Source organism: Hirundo rustica, chromosome 10 (genome assembly GCF_015227805.2).
Source record: "Hirundo rustica isolate bHirRus1 chromosome 10, bHirRus1.pri.v3, whole genome shotgun sequence".
Lineage (NCBI taxonomy): Eukaryota > Metazoa > Chordata > Aves > Passeriformes > Hirundinidae > Hirundo > Hirundo rustica.
Genome location: NC_053459.1, coordinates 15,911,006 through 15,932,912, shown reverse-complemented (window position 1 = coordinate 15,932,912; position 21,907 = coordinate 15,911,006). Strand labels below are relative to the sequence as shown.

At 50.9% G+C, this 21,907-nt stretch overlaps 1 protein-coding gene across 1 annotated transcript; it reads right to left on the bottom strand.

The window, feature by feature from the left end:
* Positions 1-1,573: 1,573 nt before the first annotated feature.
* Positions 1,574-19,872, bottom strand: BCL6 (BCL6 transcription repressor). Its single transcript, XM_040074327.2, has 10 exons — positions 19,811-19,872; positions 11,118-11,156; positions 9,936-10,103; positions 8,647-8,868; positions 7,524-8,507; positions 6,729-6,910; positions 5,464-5,631; positions 4,250-4,380; positions 3,692-3,829; positions 1,574-2,878 (listed from the first exon to the last, which is right to left on the bottom strand). Exons 3-10 carry the CDS (start codon positions 10,094-10,096, stop codon positions 2,735-2,737), a joined length of 2,130 nt encoding a protein of 709 aa, XP_039930261.1. The 5' UTR covers positions 10,097-10,103; positions 11,118-11,156; positions 19,811-19,872; the 3' UTR covers positions 1,574-2,734.
* Between the last annotated feature and the right edge of the window lie 2,035 nt (positions 19,873-21,907).

The following is a 21,907-nucleotide window of genomic DNA, read 5'->3' as shown; positions in this document are numbered from 1 at the left end:
TGATCTCATTCCAGCAGGTCTTCCTTGTGTTGGGGGCCGTAGAACTCGACACAGTACTCCAGGTAGGGGTCTCTCAAGACCAGAGAAGAAGCTAAAAAGTTTAATTTTCAGCTTCAAGAGTTGTGTTTATTTAGAGTTGAACAGGAAAAGGCAACTGCACTGCCTTTGGGTGAGCACATAAAGCAAGAGCTCAAAGACGTGGTAAGGAGGAACAGCAGATCTAAAAGCTGCAAGCTCACAAAGATGAGGTCCAGACACTCTCTCCAGGTCAGCAGCCTGTCCAGATCCAGAGGCTACACTAAGCAAGACAATTCCTCAGGAGAAACTTCTCTAAGAATAACATTGCTGTTATTGGTCATCATGATCCCACTTACGGGGCCCAAAAGCATCTTCATAGCTCCTGGTCCTAAAAATGTTCAGATAATGTCAGCAATAGTTGTCTCAGCCTGCCGTAACCATCAGAAGGCCAAGCCAAAGCAGCAAGGATGCTGCAAAACAGCAAACTGGCTCCCCCTCTTCTTGGCATTTTCCTCCCAAGCGAGGCTGCTTCGCCTGTTTCACATCCACCTCATGGTGCGTTGAAAAACACCTCCTTCTCCTCATTTCCAGCTCCTCCCAAGCGCAGCCCCTCCTGACCCTGCAAACAGCCAGGCCCTCCCCTTCCTGCTGGTGCTTCCAAGTCCCCCCACTGTGAATCATCTGGAAAGCCCCAAGACAAAGTTATCCATGAATTACCTAAACTCAAAATGAAGCTCAGGCCCCACCCCGGGCCGTGCTGAGCCGTGGCCGGGCTCCACACCAGAGCTGGTTCCAGCCGGTCCTGTCGGTGCAATTCAGAGAAACTTTCTGCGTGAGGCTCTTTGGTTTTCTGAAACCAGCGGAGCAGCGAGGAGCTCAGGGCCCGGGCACTCAGGGCTTCTCCCAGCACACCACAGCCACCCAAAGAGAGCAAAGCAGCTCCTCTCCCCGCCAGGGTGAGCCCAGGGAATGCCTCAGGCTGGGCTGTCCCAGCTCTGGCTCAAAGCCAGCGTGCAATGGCAGGAAACAGAGATGCTCTCAGCCAGCGAGGTCCTGGATGGGGTTGCAGACCCTGCTCCCCGGAATCATGCCACGAGGCAGGCAGAACAGTAGGCACCGCCATCCCAGGCTCTGAAAAGAGAGGAGCAGCAGGCAGTCATCCTCCCTGAGCAATTCTGGCAAGTGCATTGGATTCCAGGAAATATAAATAACTACTCAGCCATCTGGAGCTGTCCCTGGGCTGGCCAGCAGAAGTCTCTCCCTGTTCCTGCTGGCTACTCAGTGCCAATGCAGAAAGTACCAAGGGGGTGGCACAGTCCCCACCAGGATCCAGAGCAAACTTGGGTCTTGCCCAGAGCCCCTGCCAGAGACCACCTTCACTGGAGGCTGAAAGAGGCCCCTGCCTTCAACACAGGGCCAGAGCCGAGAGCTCACACCAGGGCTCGGACGGACGCTCAGCACGGCTTCAAGGTGCTTAAGGCGAAGGACAGGCAAGAACAGACCTCTCACTCCAACATACATCACTTTTCTTCATTTTATTCTTTTATTTGTACAGCTATATTTTACAGAACGCATTAATGCAGTTTAGACACAGCCCAAACCCTGTCTCCCGAGATTGTTTATAACACAAGCATGTAAAATAAGACCAAAAAAAAAAAAAAAAAAAAAAAAAAGTCCGAAACAAAAAAATAAAACATTCCCCCACTAGAAAGTTCCACCAAAACTCCTTTTGCAACATCAGGCTGTACCTTGAAGAAACTGAGCTCAATATAGTCCATACACTGAAAACTTCCATTGAAAAGAAAGGCACCGTGCGAAACCACATTTTACATATATACAGACTGAGAACTAGAACAAAAAAAAATTACACTTTATTATTATTTTAAATTCCTTCTGCAGCTTTGTTGGTTTAATACACACTTTTTTTGTAAATTGTAAACCTTCACTTGCAAAAAAATACAAATACACTGATGCATTTAGACAAAATATTTTCTTACTTGTACAGATGCAATACTTTAAAATATCTCCTTAAGTGCTCTATCATAATAAAGATTCTCAGAGTGGCTTCTGCCTGCAGAGTCCAACTGAGCCTTTAATGCATTTTATATATTTTTAATATAGCTTTTTTAAAGGTCTATATATATTTATTTTATATATATATTTATATATTTATATCTATATATATTTACAACTCTGCCATAGATTCCTTCACCTTTGGTTAAAAAAGTTAAAGCCCTCTCTTTAATAGCATACTTTCTCTTTAAAAGAACACACATTTTGCATACAAAAGAAAAAAATCTGTTCCCATAAATCAACATTACATTCCTCATCTTCAAACGGCAAAGGCTGTGAAGGTTAGACTCCAGAGTTTATCAACACTCCACTGCACAGACATTTAAAATGACTATTTTAATTTTTTTTTAATGTTTTATATACAGTAAGATCTGAATAATTTTATTTTTTCTTTTTGTTTCACATAACTGGGAAAAATAAAACCCGTCTATTTGCCTTTTTTTTTTTTTTTTTAAATTTCTAATGGTTTTCCACCTATCTGTACTATGGGTTTAGAGGCACTCCATCATGTGATGAATATTTTTTTTTTGTTTCTCTCCCTCTCTCTAATTTTTTTTTTCTTTTCTCCTTTTAAAGTGTTGCAAGTATCCTTTGGACAGCTTCACGCCCCCCAAGACGAGCTCCTCCCGGCAATCCCGTGCCTTCAGCAGGCCTTGGGGAGCTCCGGAGGCACGTCGCCGGCCGAGATGCGATACTGCACCTTGGTGTTGGTGATGGCCCCGTGCTTCTGCCGCAGGTGGAGCCGCAGCTGGCTTTTGTGGCGGAAATGCAGGTTGCACTTCTCACACTGCGGGGCGACAGGCAAAGAGAGAAGGGTGAGAAACAGGGCCAGGGGACGCGTCCTCCCCTCGGGGCACCACAGGCTCCAGGACACCGCACCCACTATACACGGGAGGGGAAAAGTGGGAACGCGGCGGCAGGAGCAGCGCCTGGGGGCACCCCATCCCAGGCAAAGTCCCTCAGGAGATGATTGCCTCTGAGAGACATAGCACCAAGCTCCACACCGAGGTGATCAAACCAGCTACGGGGCTGTTTCTGGGGCTGCCTTTGACCTCTGCCAAGCCGGATGGCTCCAGGATGTTTGGATGCCAAGCCCTGCTTGGATTCCCTTTCTAGCAGATGGTGGAACGCCCCAGCAAAGAGCTGGGAGCCCACGGGGCTGCAAGCAAGGCAGGGCAGACTGCTTGCTGGGTGCGACTATCATCATCAGAGGGGAGCTCAGGCCAGGCTGTCTGCTCCTTTTCCCCATCCCCACGCACCACAGGCAGCTGTAATTTAAGCCATAGCTATTTGAAGAAGCGTGACCTTCTTCCACATGGGGTGGAAGAAAACAGCAACTAAGATGTACCCATCTTGGGCTGCATGTCAGTGTTTCCAACACAGCCACGCCTGAAAAAATACCGCATCAGCATCAGCTAATGCCCAAGAGGGAAATGGGGCACGAGAAGCAGGGATGTGACCTTGGTGCGGGGCTCACGAGGCTGGCAAAGGGCATCGGGACGCTGCAACCGGCCTGTGCGAATGCCCTTGTGTCCAACCAGCATTGTCCCCCAGCCCAAGCTGAGATTCCCCACCACCAAAACAAAGCAGGGCCACTCACATGATAGGGTTTCTCTCCCGTGTGGATTCGAAGGTGACTTTTGAGGGTCTGCAGGTGCCGGAAGCGTGTGCCGCAGATCTCACAGGGGTACGGCTTCTCCCCGGTGTGAATGAGCACGTGAGCACGGAGGTGGGCCACCTGCAGAGAGCAGATCTGGGTCAGGACAGCCCCAGGGAGGATGGCATCCCACTGGGAGCAAGGGCATCCCTGTGGGAATGGAGCTTTTCCCAGACATCTGTTTTGGTCTGTTGGGTTATAGCTGGGAGTCAGGGCCATGTGTCTGAGCTCTGGTATGTCCAGTCCATGAGAGCAGAATAGTTACAACCACCAGTCAAGCTTCCTCACTAAGCCAAATTGTCCCTCTCAGACCTTAAGGTCCGTATTTATTCCACAGCACCATGGTAAGGGCTGCCCAAGGTAGCAAGCTGGGCCATCATCAGCCTCCTCCCTGCCATGAGGCATCCCCGGTCTTGGTGGTGAAGATCCGCCAGTCTTGGGCAGAAGATCTAACCATATCCCACCTCCCCAGGCACTGCGGGTCCCAGAGGCTACACGCACCTGGACAAATCTGGCCCCGCAGGTCTCGCACTTGTAGGGTTTCTCCCCAGAGTGGATGCGTGTGTGGGTTTTCAGGTTGGCTGGTCGGTTGAACTGTGCCCCGCAGATGTTGCAGCGGTACGGCTTCTCTCCTGCAGAGCCCAAAAGAAAGGGTGAGGGATCAGCTACAGGTGCGCTCAGCACCCAGGATCCACAGTGCTCCCCAGAGTTAAGTCCCTTCAGGTGCCAGACCCCATGGCATGAAGCACTAGCTCTGACTCCTGTCCCTTTTGGAGTTGGCTGTGGACAAGCAGCACTGGGCAGGGTGTCTACAGAGCAGGGTGAGCTCAGGAGGCAGCTTTTCTCTTTTGGATTGGGAGCTGCAGCCTTCAGGGCAAGAGAGGAAATCAGGCAGCTCTGCCAGCAAGGATTAACAGCATCGTTCCTCCTGACACTGTGACAGCAGCTGGCACCTACATCTCCCTGTAGCTCTCAGTAAGCGCCCTTGAACACTGCCCTGGTACTTGTGTTGTCTCAGCCCCCTGCACAGCCCTCCTGGAGCTCAGCTGAGTCTGTGGGAATTTGGATCTAATTCAGTGCAGCAGCACAGAGTTGTCAGCCCAGACTTCCCTTCCACAGCTTGTGAACTGGCTGTTGACACTTTAAACATTAAAAGCCTGAAATAAAATAAGCCCTAGGTTTGTCAGCAAATGACTAAACCCTTAATATCATCTTCCTTTCTCAGCTTTCATTGTGCTGATTCAGAGTCCATTCATTCACAGATTTTCCCATCAGCAGAGTTTATGCCAAGCTAGATGTGACCTGGATTTCTAGGATGTAAAAATAAATCTCAGACTTCTCCCTAAATGTTCTTTTGAGTATTTTTAATTTTTTTTTTTTTAATTGCTTAAGTCTACCACAAAGTTACCTGGAGGCCATGCATTTGCTCCCAGTTACGAATTTTGCATGACACCTTTAAAAACAGTGGTGCCTGGTGCTTTACAGAGAAGGAGGCTGAGTTTCACCACTGCTGCAAGGGCAGTTATCTCCCCCATTCTTAGGTTTGGTGCTCTGTCCAAGGGCTCCCTGGCAGTGCCAAATCTTGCTCTTCTCATCAGGGACAGCTTGTGACACAGAGGAGAGGATGCTGCCCCAGGCACAAACCCAGCCACGAACACCCACACGCTCACTGACCCACAGCCTCCCCAAAGGTGCCCCCACAGCCAACACCGTACCTGTGTGGACGGTTTTGTGGCTGGCGAGGTTCCCCTTGTAGCGAAAGGAGGCCTGGCAGCGGTCACACTTGTAGGGCTTGTCACTGTGGACTTGCAGAGAATGTCTCTTGAGAGAGGCCTCCTCGGAGAACCGGCAGTCGCACTCGTTGCAGAAGAAGGCTCCGTTCTCTGTGAGGGCAGAGAGAGGAGCAATCAGATGGACAGCACATGGGTCACCTTCCCGATAGGCTATGGGATGGATTTGGGATGGAGGAGAGGGGCAGCCACAGCAAGTGTTGGAACAAGCAGCCAAGTGCAGGTGTTCATGTTCAGTTGGGCTTGTACCGTGCTGTTACCTCCTGGCCTTGCGCACACGGCAACAACATGCATGACGTGAGAGCAAGGTCATCACGAGCTCAAGTTTAGAGCTTTCTCTCTCCTTTAGTGACACACAGGCTGCTTCCAGGAAGCCAGAATGTCACTTGGACATCTTTCAGGGAGGTCCATGAAAGCACTCAAGGTATCAGGCACCCTCTGAAGGATGCTCAGCTCTGGAGAAACTCCTACACTTTTAAAGGTCTTTAACCTTGACAGGTACAGAGGTCTGCCGTGAGCTTGGGAAGGCGATCATCACCCTTATCACGAGGCAGGTTCCCCCAGTAGGAGGATGTCCAACTCCTAAATGTTGTGTTGAGTGTTACCACAGTGAGGTTCCCTCCTTGGATCTCTGCCCACACTACAGGTGGCAATGCTGCATTCCCCCTCTCTGAGCTACAGGCAGATGAGTGCACAGATACCTGTCTTTGGGTTTGTGGGGTTTTGCAACAAGATTGCAAGCCTCATTATCTGCATTTCTCCAGATGGGCACACTGGGCTCCCTGATAATAAAGATATCATGACGGATGCATGAGACACGCCAGCTTGCCCAATCCCCATTTACGGGTCATTACATCTGTCAGGCTTGTTCCCCTGTGGTTCTGGTGGGGTGGGGTGCACTTGTTTCCTGTCCTTACCTGCCAGGTTTGCAGCAGGTGACTAACTCCCTGCACAAGGTATCTGGATGGTGCTGAGGAAGAGGAGGAAGGCAGCGATTCCCACGTGCATGTGTCCCTCATATGCATGCACACAGCTGGGTAGACAGTTAAGAGGGGGCTGTAAAGCCCTCTGGGATCCACCAGCATTTGGGACAGGTCTGACCGTGTGTTTGATCACTCAGTGATGGGTCCCTACGCTGCACAGCCCCCCAGCTGCTGGTTGAAAAAGACGACCAAGGACACAAGACTCACCGCAGCTGGAGTCAGAGTATTCAGACTGGGTTTCCCCCATCTCTTCTCCAAAGTTTGAGCCAGGGGTATGAAGGCACATCTCAGTATGTTGTGGGGACTGGCAGCCACAGGAGCTGCACTTGGATGAATGCATGTACAATGGGGACTGCCCTTCGCTGCTCCGAGGGGACCCGTCCCGGGACCTGTGGAAGGAGAGCAATGCACACAGCCGTGAGAAGGCTCTTGCTGTGCTCGAGGTGCCAGATCCTTGTTTGCACCCCTCCCGACACAAAGGACACACATGTTTTATGGGGACATCTTTGTAGTGAGCTGCACAGCATAGCACTGACCAACAACAGGTCCTTAAGCCTCAAACCTTCAGATGCCCATCACCAAATGACCTCAAATGTCTTCAGGAACATCCAGGTCCAGAGGATAGCATACTGTTCCCTGATACTTTGGCCATCCCAATGCTTACAGCAAAAAAAACCCTTGAGGCATAGGGAGTCTGGTGGAAACACAGGCTAGGCAAATCCAGGCTCCAGAAATCATCCAGAGCTGCCAAAGTTACCCAGGGATTCACAACCCAGTGTTCCCAGTTCACTTGCCAGTCCGCGCTGGCACCACTAACACTGGTGACAGTGGGCACTCAATGCCACCGGCAGCCCTCCACCAAATGCAGGGGCTTCCACCTGCTCCTGACTGGACTTCTCAGGCCAATGCCTCCAGACATTTCACACTCCCAAACCCTCACCAACAATGCAGGAAGTCCTGTTTCTCAGTGGGGATGGACATGGGGGGTGGAAGTCTTCTCACCTGTTAACAATATTGTTGAGTCTGCTGGCTTGTGGGATGGTAGAGTCTTCACCATTCACGCTTATCTTGGTGGGGGATTGCACATTGAGATGCTCCGGCTCTATGGACTGCTGGCAAGTGGACATGGGCACGTAGGTGCGAGGAGAGAGGGTTCCCATCTCGTTCTGGTCAGTGCTGTCTTGCTTGGCGTTCTGGTTGAGAGAGTTGAGGACAATGAACTTGTACTTCTTCCAGTTGCAGGCTTTGGGGTCTGTGGGGCTCTTGGTGAAGAGGGAGCTAGAGTTCTGACCGATACGGGCATTCTTGCTGCTGCTGGACTCAGTTGGTGAGTTGGGCTGACAGTCTGACTTCTGCGGGCTCTGAGGGCTGATGAGACCCTTGCGGTCCAGGGGTGTGTTGGTGGGCTCAAAGTGCTGGCTGATCTCATCCTCTGAAGAGGTCCGCTCCTCCTCTTTGGCCACTTTATCGCAAGGGAAGTAGGGATTGTTACGGACTGAAGGGATGACAGGTTTGGGCCCAGAGGCCACGCTGTAGTGCATGTCACTCCTGGCTTCTTCAGCAGCACCTTCTTTTGGAGCATAGATGGTAGCGTGGCACATGTTGGCAGAGATGTCGGTAATGGTTCTCACGTACTCGGTGGGGATCGTCCTGGAGCTGTCGCACGGCAGGATCCTCTCCTTGGGGAAGGCACCTGCCCTTGAGAGCTCCGAGAGGGGCATCCTCATCTCCCGCAACTCATCATCCACCAGGAAGCTGTTTAGAGGGAGAGGGCTGTATCCGTGGTAGGAAATGGGGGATCCAGACAAACTGTTGATCAAGCCAGGTGCAAAGGCCCTCCCGTTGCAGAGGGACCCGTTTTGAAGAGGCATGCCGTTCTCTGAGACATCTCTGCTCCGATAAGCCATCACCTCGGGGTGGCCCAGCATCCGTCCAGCCAAAAACTCTTCCCTCGGGGTCTTCACAGCAGACACCATCTCTGCTTCACTGGAATCGGGGGAAAACAGGAGGGAGACAAAGTAATTTTCAGCTGGTAAAGATACATTTGCAGATACTTTGTCAGTTCTTCCCCTGCCCACCCAAACACACAGTCCCGGGCTCTTCAAAGTTCACCAACTGCACTCACCTAGACTTGACAAACCTTCGGCAGGTGTCGACCACGTGTTCCATCTGCAGGTAGAGTGCTGTGGCCATCACAGCCATGATATTGCTCTCCCTCAAGTTCAGGCGGGAGGTGTACATGAAGTCCAAGAGGATGCAAAACCCCTCAGGGTTAATTTCAGGATCCAGGTTGATGACATTCAAGTTGCACTTGAGCTGGTCAGTGAAGATGCTGTAGAAGAGGCCACTGCAGAGGGGAGACGGAGAGGATAAATGTTATGACAATTCAAAGGCAAAAAGGAGAATTTGTATGACATCCCCGAGTACTAGGAGATTGTGAATGGGAAGGGAGGAGGAGGAGGCAATTACAGAATTCCCTGAGCTTCCCCTTTATTATCAAGCTTGGTTTCTCAGCTTAGTAAGCGTCTTCTGCGCTGCACTTTTCCCAACTGGAACAGCCTGCTTCTAGCTCTCACCTGCTCAACAACTCCCCACTGCCTCCATTTAGTAATTCCCCAGCTTTTTTTTTTTTTTTTTTTTTCTTTTTTTTCCATTGTTGTTCTTACCACCATCCCTTTCCCACTATGACTCATTTCTTTCAGAAGCCTCTTGGGGCATCTTAAACCAGAAAAATAAAAAAAGGAGGAACGGTGGTAAAACATTTTTCAGACATTCTACTAGTCAAAGCTTAGCTTTTTGAAATCTTTACACCATGTCGGCAAGAGAACCTGGAAGGCATTTGCTGTAATTCAACTGGGCAATGGTGGGATATTAATTAGCATTCATTGCAAAGCAATTCCTGCAATCTTAGGGGCTGGAACGGGATTTCAGATCCCATCAGGCTTAAAAAAAAAAAGAAAAAAAAATTGATCAACTAAGGTGGGTGCAGCCAGCAGTCTGGGAGTCAGGAAGGAATAGCTTTAAAAAGAGCAGTGGCAGGGGACACCCAGTCATTGAGGACTCACTCACCCCTGTGAACATCCAGCCCTCCCTCTCCTCTCCCGGCCCTGTGGCACATTTGTGCTTTTCCTTCAGGGATGTGCCTCGCATCTGCTGTGCTCCTGTTGAGCTCCATGGGCTGTGTGTGGGCAGATGCAGGTTCACAAGGAGAGAGGTGAGGGCAGCACACTGGAGGGAAGCAGTCTCAGCTCTAAACCCATTACAGGTACAAATTTCTTGGCAGCCCCTTTCAGTTCTGCTTCTTTTTCTGATTCCCCGTGAATCCCACGAGCCCCTCACAGGACTGCAGCAGTGCTTCTGGAGGGCAAAGGTTGAAGGAGCAAGGAAGCAGCCAGGGAAGGACCCTGTTCTCACCTGCAGGCCATCAGGACCGTTTTGTGGGCTCTAAACTGCTCCCGGTTCACGATGATGACAACATCGGTCAAGATATCCCGGCTTCTAAGGCGGTTGAGATTGAGGAGGACGTCGCTCGCGTGGCGGGTGAACTGGATGCAGCTGTCTGCCGGCGAGGCCATCTTGAGTCTGTGAGACAGAAGCATCAGAGGAAGATGAGAATGGAGAACAGCCAGGCAAGTACCCTAAACCCAGGGAAGAGATGGCTGCTGCTCTGGGACATGCTCGGGTTTGCCAGTTGCTCCTGGTAGGGGCAGCACCAGCTCCTCGGTCCAAAGCAAACAGTCCTGCACCACACCACGCTCTTGACAGGCTGCCTAGTGAGGTCCCTGGGCCGATAGCGAGACCTGGCACGTCTCATCCCACCCATCAAGCTGGTGGGTGAAGGCAATCAGACCCTCCTGAGGATGAGCCAACCATCTCTTCTTTCTCCCTGCCTCACCCATGGCAGCCCCACCCCAGTCCACTCCACCCACTCAGTCGCATCTCCACAATACTTCCAACGCAGCTTCTAGCTTTCCAGTCTCCCTCAGGAGCCATCCCCCTCACCTCTGTGATGTGTGGTGGTAAATCCAGCCACAGGAATCAAAACAAGCCTTAAGGTCCCAATTGCAGCTGTATGATTTCAACATCTGGGGAATCCAGCCCACAGTGGAATACCAGCCCTCACCCAGGAAACTACTTTCCTACTCCCAGTGGTGGTCACTCTGGAGAAGACCTGTCCACAGTTTCCCAATTAACTGGTGATGAGTAGAACTCATCTAACCTGCTGGGCTGCTGCCCACATCATGGCCCAATCTCTCCCCATGAGCAAGGTCTGGGTTAGTCGAGGAACACGAAGCCTTCCCTCAACACAACACCTGTTGACCCATCTCAGAGGCGTCCTCCCAACCAGCACCCAGGACGGCCCACTTCTCCCTGAGATTTGGGCTGGAATGCACATCTTTGGTGCCAAATTCTTACATGATCAACCCTCTCCCATAATCCTGACTCCTCCTTCCCCAGTGGCACATGAACGTACAGTAGTTTCTACAGAGCAGCTGCTCTCCTGAAAACAAATTCCAGCTGGGTCTAATGAAACGTTGCATTAAGGAAAGGGGGAGAGAGATTAGGAGAGAAAGCACAAAATTTAAATTTACATACCCAATGCCTCAATTCACAGTCCAAAAGCTTCTTTCAAACCTACAAATAAATCACAGGAAAACAAACACCACATTAGCTGGTAGTTATGAATTGGCTGGAGCAGGTCACAAGGCTGCTATTTTGCTCAAGTATCAGTTGGATAACAGCTAGAGATAACAAACCTTCTACTCTCCAGTAAGGTTAACATTTGTTTCTTCCGGTACAGTATGTTCTTATCACAATCACAGGCTTTGAGAATCCAATCATAGCTTCTTCCACACCCTCTAGCCCAAACCATGGGCGTATGCCAAGGAGATTTTCATTTCCATGACTCAGGAACTTAAAGGCAGGTGGGGAAGGGAAGTCAAGCGAGAATTTTCTCACCACCTCTTTCAGAGATAACTCTTCCCCTGCCAAGACTGAATTCCTGTCCGGTGCCACATTCAAGACCCATGCCATATTCCCAGCACCTTGTTAACAGGTATGACAACCACACAAACATCTGCTGCCACTCTGCTCAGAAACCCACATGCTCCAGCCACTGATGAAAACGCCCTGGGGTGGGATTGCTGAACAGATTTGGAAGGATACAGGCATCAAGTACCAAAGTGACTTGGCCAGGACTGCATAGGAAGCCAGTGGTGGAGACAGTGACGATGCAGAACAAACGTCCCTTCCCCTTGCTGCTGCCAAAGCCTTCCCTTAAACCACAAGCTGTGTCTCCAGGCACTGGCTTCGCCCAGCAATGTAGCTGGGACAGAACAGCAAGGAAACCCAGGAGTTAATTGCCTTCCAGAACTCACACTAATCCTCCAAAATTCACTTAAAAGCAAAACCAACTGACTTGGCACCAATGCGGGAAGAAGGTCCTCAGGCAGTTGCCTCAGCAGGTAGAAGCACAATAAATAAATGAGCCAACAAACCCCAAGACCTTCATCACACTATTTTGAGGACCAACTCCCAGACTGTTAAGACCGCCAGGCAATTGCAGGAAGCCCAATAATCCCTGTGAGACAAAGGATTGTCAACTGTTGCCTTCCCTCTCCCTTGCAGGAGATGTGCAGGTCTGGAGCCCAAGCTCCCCTCCCATCCCCAGAGCCACTGGGATGAAGAGATGAGATTTAAGGCGAGGTATCACACGCAAAAGCCAGAGGGTGTCTTACAGCTTTATTCCAGCCATCAAACACAAATCTTTAGAGCTGCTCTGAGCCTGGCCAGCTTAAAACTTTATGCACATACAAAAAAGCGACTCATTTCCCAAATACTGCAGACCCTGACCTTTCTGTACATGCTCACTGCCAGCCACTCACTACTGTCAATCGCAAGCCAAAGGACTCACAGCGTTCTGCAAGGAGCCCAGCACACATCCCCGTCCCCACAGGAGCAGATGCATGTGCTTGGAGCAGCTGGCTGGCACCCCAACCTCAGCCACAGCGGCAGACACACTCTGCCAGGCTCCGGGATGTCATCTCAGTGTCACAGAGGTGAGGAGGCGATCCACTTGTAAACCAACAAAGTTACAAACAGCCAGACGAACTCTGTACCCATGAGCATCACGTGAGAAGCTGCTAGTGTCACCAAATCCACTAATTCACAGTGGGGGCACAGCACTGCTGGGGGGACACCCAGATTCTGTCCCAGAGCTGGACCCCAGCACAGCCCCCTCCCCACCCTTCCAAATTATCCTTCCCATCACAGCACTGCTGCAATGTCCACAGCCCAAAGAGATGGGCAGGTGCATCCCAAGCAGCTCCTGGCTGCAGGATGTGGGCATGCAAGGGGAAAGGGACTTTCCTTCCCCTCGCTGTGCTGAGTTGGGTTAACCCTGCCCCTTCCAGTCCCTGCACACAGCACTAGCTCCGTAGCCCAATACGGAAGGATACTCAGACCAGAGACAACGGGATGGCAACAAGGACCAGAGACCAGTGATGTGGAGCAGAAAAAAACACTGCAGCCAAGCATGGTCTTTGCCATCTAAACCCCCCTCAAAGCCCATGAGGCTCCTCCAGGCTCCCCTGGGGCCAGAGCATCATCCCACACCCCCGCCTCCAGTTTTCCTGTCCAGTACCTTGCAGGTGTGGGCTCTCCAGCAGTGCTCGAGGCTGTGTGCCAGGGCTGGCTGTGCCCATAGAGGACAGCCTGGAATAGGTGCAGGGCCCATTTTGGGGGTGGCCACACAGTACAGTCACTGTTGTTGCCTTCCAGGAAGGCAATGGGTCTGCCCCAGCGGTTCAGGGAACAGCCCTTCCCTGCCGGCACCTCCCCGAGAAAACCCATTCCTGGAAAGGAACTCAGAGTTGGCTCTGCCTTCCCTGCAGCTCCGCGAGCACCGGGAGGCTGTACCTTCACGTAGGGGAACCTCTTCCAGCTCAACCCCATCCAAAGGGGAGACCCTCTTTGCTCACTTACCCTAGGGCAGAGGGGAGAACCAGGGACTTCCAATCCATTTTTCTGCCATGCCTCTCCATTGATCTACTCTCCCAGTCAGTTTTCATCCATCCTCCTCCCACACTGTGCACAGGTGGGAACTCCTTGCTCCCCTCTCCTTCTGTGTACAGGGGATACCATGTGGTCTCAACCCTTCTCCCACCCCAATCACATAGGCAGGGAGGAGAGCAGCAAACACTCCCCTCCCTGGGCCCCAATCTCCTACCCCTCCAGAGCCTGCAGCGCCGACTCACATCACCTTAGAGGGGTGGCTGGGTGAAGTCTTCCTTCCCCACAGCCTCATCCCACACAGTGTTCCGAAACTGCCCGCCCAGGGGAAGCTCCATCCTGCCCTCCTCCTCCCCAGTCCCCGCACCCTGCAGGGTCCCAGCCCCATGGGAACATCCCTGCTGCCTGCCAGGGCATGCTGCCAGCTGCCTCTCCACCCTGCCAAGGAATGCCTGGTTTCTTCTGAACAGGGATCAGGGGGACAACCAAGAAAATGAGGTGGGGTGGGGGTGGCTCCCCCAGCACAGCCACGGGTGCTACATGCCACGGTGAAGAAGATGCTTTTGGCTGTGGGTGTGCGAGTGCCCAGCTCAGCTTTCCGATACCATGCAATCTAGGGACAGACACTGAGTGTCCTTTAGTTGTCACAGCAGAGTTTTATTAGTTTAGTAGCTTCTGGTTAATGTCTAAGCCAAAACGTGGCTGGGTTAATAATAGCCCATGAAGAGACTGAGAGCAGTCCAAAGCGTCAGCACAGATCAAAAGCAGCATCACTAGTGCAAGCCCTGTCGTATTTTCCACCGTACCCTTCCGTGAGCGGATTGCACTCGCTCTATTGAGCGGTCTCAATCTGATCCAATTTCCTGCCAGCAAACAAATGTTTCTAGGAAATGCAATACATTATCTGGATGGATTTATTATCAGCATTTGGAACCAGGAAAACTGCATATTTTCTCGAGCGCCGCAGGGAACTTTATAGTTCATACTTCAAAAGAGGGTTTAAAGGATTGCCCTTGAAAGCTGGCCCAGCTCAAGTCTCCACATTGTTTTGGTCTTTGCAGAAGAAAATACAGAGGAGGGAGGGGGTAAGCACGCTAAAACTGCCTCCAATGTTTTCCTACTAAAGAGGACTCCCCTGCCCTCTATGGAGCCAGGCTCTGGCTGTGAGGCAGAGGCAGTGCGTGCCCTTGGGAAGCAAGGAGTTGAGCCTTCCTCAGCATTTCAAACGACCCCAAGCAATCTGGCACATTAATTTTTCAGGGGACAGCAGGAACCATGTGTTCTGGCTGAAATCTAGGGAGCTACTCCAGAGAACAGAAGACGAACTCCATGCCCTGCCAACACTGAGCCCTGCACCGAAATGCCGACCCAAGAGCAGGGTGCAGCCGGAGCCAGGTGTCCCCAGCAGCTGAGCTGGGTCCCTGGCCCTGCTGGGCTCCAAGGAGGTGTCTGATCATCCCTAGCCTGCACTGGGACAAAAAATTACCAGCTGGCACCTGACCCTCCTTGCCTCTGTGCTCCTGGGGCTGAGGGTGGCACAGCTCCTTCTGGCAGAAAGGAACTGCTCTGGCATCCCGCCTGGATGGGATGAGACACATGCACTGCTTGGGGTGCCTTGGCCAGGGCACAGACACCCCCTTGCCCCTATATTTAGCCAAACAGATTTAAGGAGATACATTTCAAAGGCTTTCTAGTCCTTCAGGACCCATTCAGAACCCCCTGTTCTGCAGTGTGTATGTGTCTCAAGCTCTCTTCTCCATTAAACAAGGGTCCAACATTTCCCATGGGTACCTGGCACACAGCCCAAAGGTAGCAACTGACCAAGAGGAAGAGGGGAAGAAAAATCATATAGATCAAACATTTCCTGCCCCTCTTCCAAAAGCTCCTAGTTCTCTCTCTGGTTTAGCTGGGAATCTAAATTAAAACCCCAATGACATTACTGGGGTTTTGAAGCAGTCCTGAGGACTACACACTTGCTCTGATTTAGGGGTGTGTGTCTTTTGGCTGCCAGCATGCAGTGATGTTAACACATAAGATCTAGCTTGGATTTTAAAAAGAGAGGGAAAAAAAAAAACAAACAACCCCGAAGGAAAAAGGAGGACTACATTTACAGTCTAAATTTGCAGTCTGAAGGAGCTTGCTGGTCAGATGCTGACTTTTGGATACTGATCTAACCAAACTGCAAACTGTGAACTCCTGAGGTTTGCCAGCGCCTGCTGTAAACATGGAAACCAAGTGTCACTTTTTGCCAAACAGAAGAATGGTTTAAAAATAGATCTAGAGAAGAATACAGACACTCGGCATACAAGGCTCCCGTTTATAGACTCCCATGCCACTATAAAATGGAGCAAGAGGTTATGAGCAAACAAGCAACTTTCCACCAAATTTAGATTTTACCAACTTCTCAGAAAAGTGAAAACAATGTTTCAGGCTCCAGCTGAACCAGTAAAAGCTCTTTGAGTGAAGTTCCAAGCCCAGGTATTACAGCATACGGACTAAAACAGGCATGTAACAATTCCTCACCTTAACACCGTAAATATATGAAGGTACCTAAGTTGCACACTGAGAAATGCATCTACTGATTAGAGCTTCATTTTATTCATCTATAGACTTTGTAAAAAGGTTTTCTTTTTCATGGAGAATCCAAATAAAACTAGAGGACAGCCCTACCACACAGGACTGGCACACAAAGTTTTACCACCTGTATTTGTATTGGGGTTTGAAGATAATATTACTGTTTACTAGGAAGAAAAAAAGTGCTCCAAACCCAAACACAATTCCTACAAATTCATATTGGGCTGCTGCAGTTGGAGGCTGAAAGCTTTCCCTGCCCAAGGGCAAGAAAAAAAAAAAAAAAAGAACAAAAAAAAGCATAGCTTTACAACGCATCCTAAATTAGGCAAAAATTCAAGGGCAGATTAACACCACAACTTGGAAAGATTTTCACATGTGATTTCATGACCAGACCCAGAGAGAACTCCATATGGAAATGTCAGTGACTTTAATAAGCACTCGGTTGTTTCCAATTAGGCTCCTTAAGTAAGTTCAGTGGCATCCAGAGTTTCCTCTGCCACCTTCCTCCAAGCTGGCGAGTTTTTTTTTTTTTTTTCTCTTTTTTTTAACGAGCAGTTAATAAACACGTTCCCACTGTCCCGAGGCCGCCGGCCCCGCGCGGAGCGGAGGGAGGTGACACTAGATGGCACCAGCTCGCTTCGCTGCAGGAGCGATTTTTCCCCTTGGAAAATAAAACACCCCGACCAAACCTGGAAAACATATAATTTTGTCGATGTAATTCTGTTTCTCTTAAAACGCGTCTGAGCAACATTATTTTTATGAGCTTTTCCAGCCTTGTTTTGAAAAAAACTTGATGTTTCTGCTAGGTTTATTTTTGTACCATCCAACAGCCGGCTGAATCCTCCCTGCACTGCAAACAGGGATGTCTAAAAAGTGTCACAAAGACTTTTGACAGATTTTTTTGTTGTTGTTGTTTTGGGGGTGGGATTTGTAAGAATCACTTCCCATTCCAACTTCTTCCTTCGCAATAATAACTAACCAGTTAACCTCCACTTCCTCTCCCAATATTGACTCAGACAGTCAGAACTGAGGGGGATTGGAAATTGGAATTGAAATTCGTCTCGAGAGATCTTTGATCTGTTTTGCCAACCAAAACTGAACACTGAGAGATGAACTCTTTTCTTACTGGAACAATGTAATAATCCACTAATCTGGAAAATTTCTAGATACCCTTTGAATATTTTAATGGCTTGCTGATATGTTTCATGGGGCAAAATGTTTGCCATCTATAATGCAAGTTTTTAAACTTGCAATCCTACCCTTAGCAGAAAATAACAGAACCTTCGGTTCTGCCTCTCCATGCAGATATAAAGAGAGGATGCCCCTAAAATATTTTTAGAGCTATTTTTGAACAGTAACCACCTCAAGGACTGGAAGAAGGAGCCTGCATTTGCTCCTAGAGCCCTTATCCTCTAAACCCTTGAAACTGTATGGCAAATAATAATTTTTAAAGCATTTAAAATCTTGGGAGAGGAATCAGTAAGATGCCCAGATCGAAAAAGGGCCTGATCCCAAACCCGGCCCTGCTGACACTTCCACTAGCACAAGTAGGAATTCGGCCCAAGACAGACGTCAGACCAATGTAGCAGCTCCTCACTGAGCCTCATCCGTCTGTCCCCAGCCTCCCTTCACACTGATCCTGCGCCTACTGAAGTCAGTGGAAAAAACTAACCGGGGATGGGTTTGTTTTTGTTGATTTTGACTCACGATTTTAAGCCCAGATTTGCCTCTTCCCTGGAAATGCAACAGGGGGGTCAAAGGCAGCTTTTTAGGCACATCTGAGAGGCTGCCGCGGATTTTTTCTAAACAAACGCCTCGCTTTCTGTTTCCCTCCTTCCCAAGAGGCGATTTCATAACATTTCATACTGTGACTTTGCAAACTACAGGCGGGGGGGGGGAAGGAGGGCGGCCGGGAGAGGTCGCTGCCGTCCGACCACGAAAGTTTTCATAACAAAGTTGGGCTTTTTCGGTTTTGTTTTGCCTTTTATTTTTAAAGGGGGAGGAGGGGGGGAGCTTAAAAAAATTTAAAAAAAATAAAAAATGCGCACACAAGATCACGCACCTAATAAAAACAATTAAAAAAACCCCCAACACACCAAAACGAGCAGCGCTCTCTCTTCCCCATCCGCTCCCGGCGGTTTCGGGCCCGCAGCGGCGCGGGGGTTGCGCGGCTCCCCGCGGCCGTTCGCTCCAGGAATAGCGTGTGGCCGGGGGCCAGCCCCGCGGCTGCCGCCGGCTGATTTACGAGCGCCTGTCGCCGCGCCAAGTCCGCCGCGGTAGTAAACACAGGGGAAAGGCTGCGCTGGGGGCAGCGGGGGGCTCCGCACGCATCGCGCCCCGGACCCCGTCCCTCGCATCTCTCGCACGGCTGTGCTCCGCTTCCCCCGCCTTCCTCCCGGCGGGGGACGCCCGCTCCTCCCTGCGGGTGTTGTTGTTGTTATTATTATTATTTTTATCACTGTTATTATTTTCAGCCCTACGCGTGATGTTCAGACTCGCTTCATACACTTTTGCATCGCGGCTGGGGTCCCGGCCCGCAGCCGCCCCGCACGCACCGTCCAGGCGAGCGCGGTCCCCACCGCCCCGGGCCGGTGCTCCGGGGCCGGCAGCGGCCGAGCTTCCCCGCGGGCTCCCCCCTTCCCCGGGCAGAGAAATGCCGCAAGTCTCCTCCATCACCGCCCGCTCTTAGCCCGGGTCTTGACAGATCACGGCGCAGCCCCGCCACAGGTTGCAAAACGCACCAGCCCTTTCGTGGTTGCGCCGGGGACGGAATAACAATAGTAAAGGCTTTAATAACAGAAACAGGGAGAGACGGGGGCTGGCGCGGAAAGGCCGATGCCCGGTGCCGCCGAGCCCCCGCGCTGCCGCCGGCCCCGCTCCGCGGCGGCTTCGTGCGGCGGCGAAACGACAACAGCGACACAACACGCACAGACCAAAAAAAAAAAAAAAAAAAAAAAATTAAAAAAAAAATTAAAAAAAAAAAGGAGGAAAAAAAAATAAAAAAAGCAACGAAAAATAACACACCCCGACCGAGGGATCCAGCCATTGAGAGCGGACCCCGAGTCACGCCACAAGCCCGGCGGCCGCCAGTGCTCGCCGCCGTCCTGCGCCCGCGGAGCGGCTGCAGGTGCAGAGAGGAGCCGCCGCCGTCCCCCCCGTCCCCGCCCGGCCGTCACGCGTGCGGGAAAGCCAATAATCCCAGATAACCGATAATCCCCGGGAGAGGACAACGAGGGGAGACACCCCCACCCACCCCGCTCCCCTCCCCTTATACGCGGTCCCAGCGTAAAAGACATGCAGGCACCCCTATTTCCCAAATTTTTTCTCGCCTGACAGCGGTCAAGGGAAAAGGGGAGGATGTGTATGTGAAATAAATAAATAAATAAATAAGGCAGGGGGGGGAAAAAAATAAATTGAGATGATAATAATAACAGTAATTTAAAAAAAATGAAAAAAAAAAAAGGGGGGGGGCACCTGCAGCGGGAAAGGGGGGGAAGGAAAGAGGAGGGAGAGAAAAAAAAATGGGTAGAAATATATAGAGGCGGCTCCGCGCCAAGCGTCGGAGCGCGGCAGGGAGGGAAAGAGGAGGGAAAAAAAAAATGGAGAGGAAAAAAAAAAAAAAAAAAAAAAAAAAAAAAAAAAAAAAAAAAAGAGCGAGAGAATTAAAGGGTAAAATCGGCCGCGGCAATAGAAGCAGCAATCACCTGGTCTCCGGGCTTTCCTAGAAACTCCTTGCATCACCACTTCTAAGAACCCCAGTTCTAAGAATCAACAGAGCCCAATTCTCGGAATTTGAGCTGCGGACTCTACCATCGCTCTCGGCATGGGGAGGCCCACGGACCTCCCCCCTCCGCGCCCTCCCCTGCGCCGCGCCCCTCCCGCTGCGCGCGCCCCCCCGGGGAGGCCGCCAACGGGGTCAGCGAGGGGGGGACGCGTATCCCGGGGGGGCCGCGGCGGCGGCGGGGGTCCCACCGTGTCGCCCCCCGTTCGTCCCCCCTCCCCGTTCCCCCCCTCCAGCAGTGGTCGCGCCCGGCCGGCGGGTCACGTGGCGGCGGGTGCTGTCGGTGACGTGGGGGGCGCGCGGGCGCGGAGCAGCGCGCGCGGCGCGGATCGAGCAGCGGCGGCGGCGGCGGCGGCGGCGGCGGGAGAGGAAAACGAAAACGGGGGGTCCCGGGCACAGCTCCGGGCGGTGCAAACACACATCACACCCCCTACCACCACCACCAGCCTCCGCTTCTGGTTGTTTTTTTTTTTTTTTTTTTTTCTCCCTTTTTCTTCCCAAACCTCTCCGAAAACGAGCGAAGAGATCTTGTGGAAAAAACCTCGCCTTTTATTTTTTTAAAATATATATACATTAATTATTACTTATCTTTGTATATTTTTATTTATTTATTTTGGGGCGGGGGGTCACTTTTGCGTTTCTGAAACACCCTCCCTCCCCGCTAAAAAATACCCCAAACCAACAAAACAACCCAGCGAGCAAAGCCAGGAGCCAGCTGCATTGTTCTGGATTTTTACTTTTTTTTTTTTTAATTATTTTTTCCCTTTTCAGCTTTTTTTTTTTTTTTTTTTTTTTTTTAATATATTTTTCCAAACAGCCACACTCGGCTCAGGGCCTCCAATGGGATTTACTCCTGGGGAAAGAAGCTTTTTCCTTAAAGACGGTTCCCCGTGAACTCCCCATATTCGTTTTTGGGTTTATTTTTTCATTTTTATTTCTTTGCCAGAATCTTCCAAACAGAAAAAAAAAATAGATTTTGATGATTTTATCTTCTTTTATTCTTTTTTTTTTTTCTTTTTTTTTTTTTTCCCATCCGTGTTCTCTTTTACTTTCCAGGACACTCAAGTGGTGGGTTAATTAATTCTGTGTAGCTGTTTTTTGTTATTGTTGCAAAATAACCTGTAAGTCTATAAATATTCTGCTTGTATGGAGTTGTTGGACTGTGCTGGGGATGCGAAATCGCTTTGGCTTTTCTGGAAAGGGGTTTTATTTCTGCTCTTTTTGCCTCTTGCCGGGCAAAGGCCTTTGCTGGGAGGGGGGGATGATGCCAAGCCTTGGCGGTCAGTGTCTGGGGTGGGTTTCGCAGGGGGTGCGGAGGGAGGGGACCTGTCACCCCAGCCCTCCCCGCTCCTCTGTGCGAACGCAGCTCCCTGGATGTAAATCTGTGGAGATTTCTTGCGTCTGTCCGCCAGCCTCGCGGGTTTATTTCTTGGGGGCCTGCAGCAAGGCTTGGGTTTGGGGGTGGTTCGGATCGCTCATTTTGCTTTCCCGGTCGGGTTTTTGGGCTGCGAGCTGCCGGTCGGCGTGGTGGGGAGCGGGACAAGGCACGCTCTGGGCTGTGAAGGCATTCCCGGGCCCTGGTGATTAATAGAAATTTGTTTACGAGAATAACCACCGCAGGTCACGGTGCCCTCGGTCCACTGGTGCAGTTGCTCGGAGCTACTGATTCCAGCACTGGCGAGCCCACGGAGCGGCCGCTTTGGACGCAGAGTCTCCGGGTGCTGCCTTTATTTTGATTTCTCAGCTGAGCTCTTGAACCGAAACGTTTTAAAGCAAGGAGGGGTGTGTGTGTGGGGGGGAGTAGTGGTGGTAATAAATTAGGAAGAAAGCCCTTCTGCTAATACGAGTCGTCATTAAAAATAGCCCGGTGGCAAGACAGGGATGGTACTCCCGAGACACTTGAGGTGATACAGATATGCTGCCCTGTAGTTAAAATGCAATATGGAATTGCCAGGGAGTGAGTGCAGCTGAAGCTGTGTGACTTGTGCGACTCCGGTCCCGGCCCCGGGCAGGGAGGGGG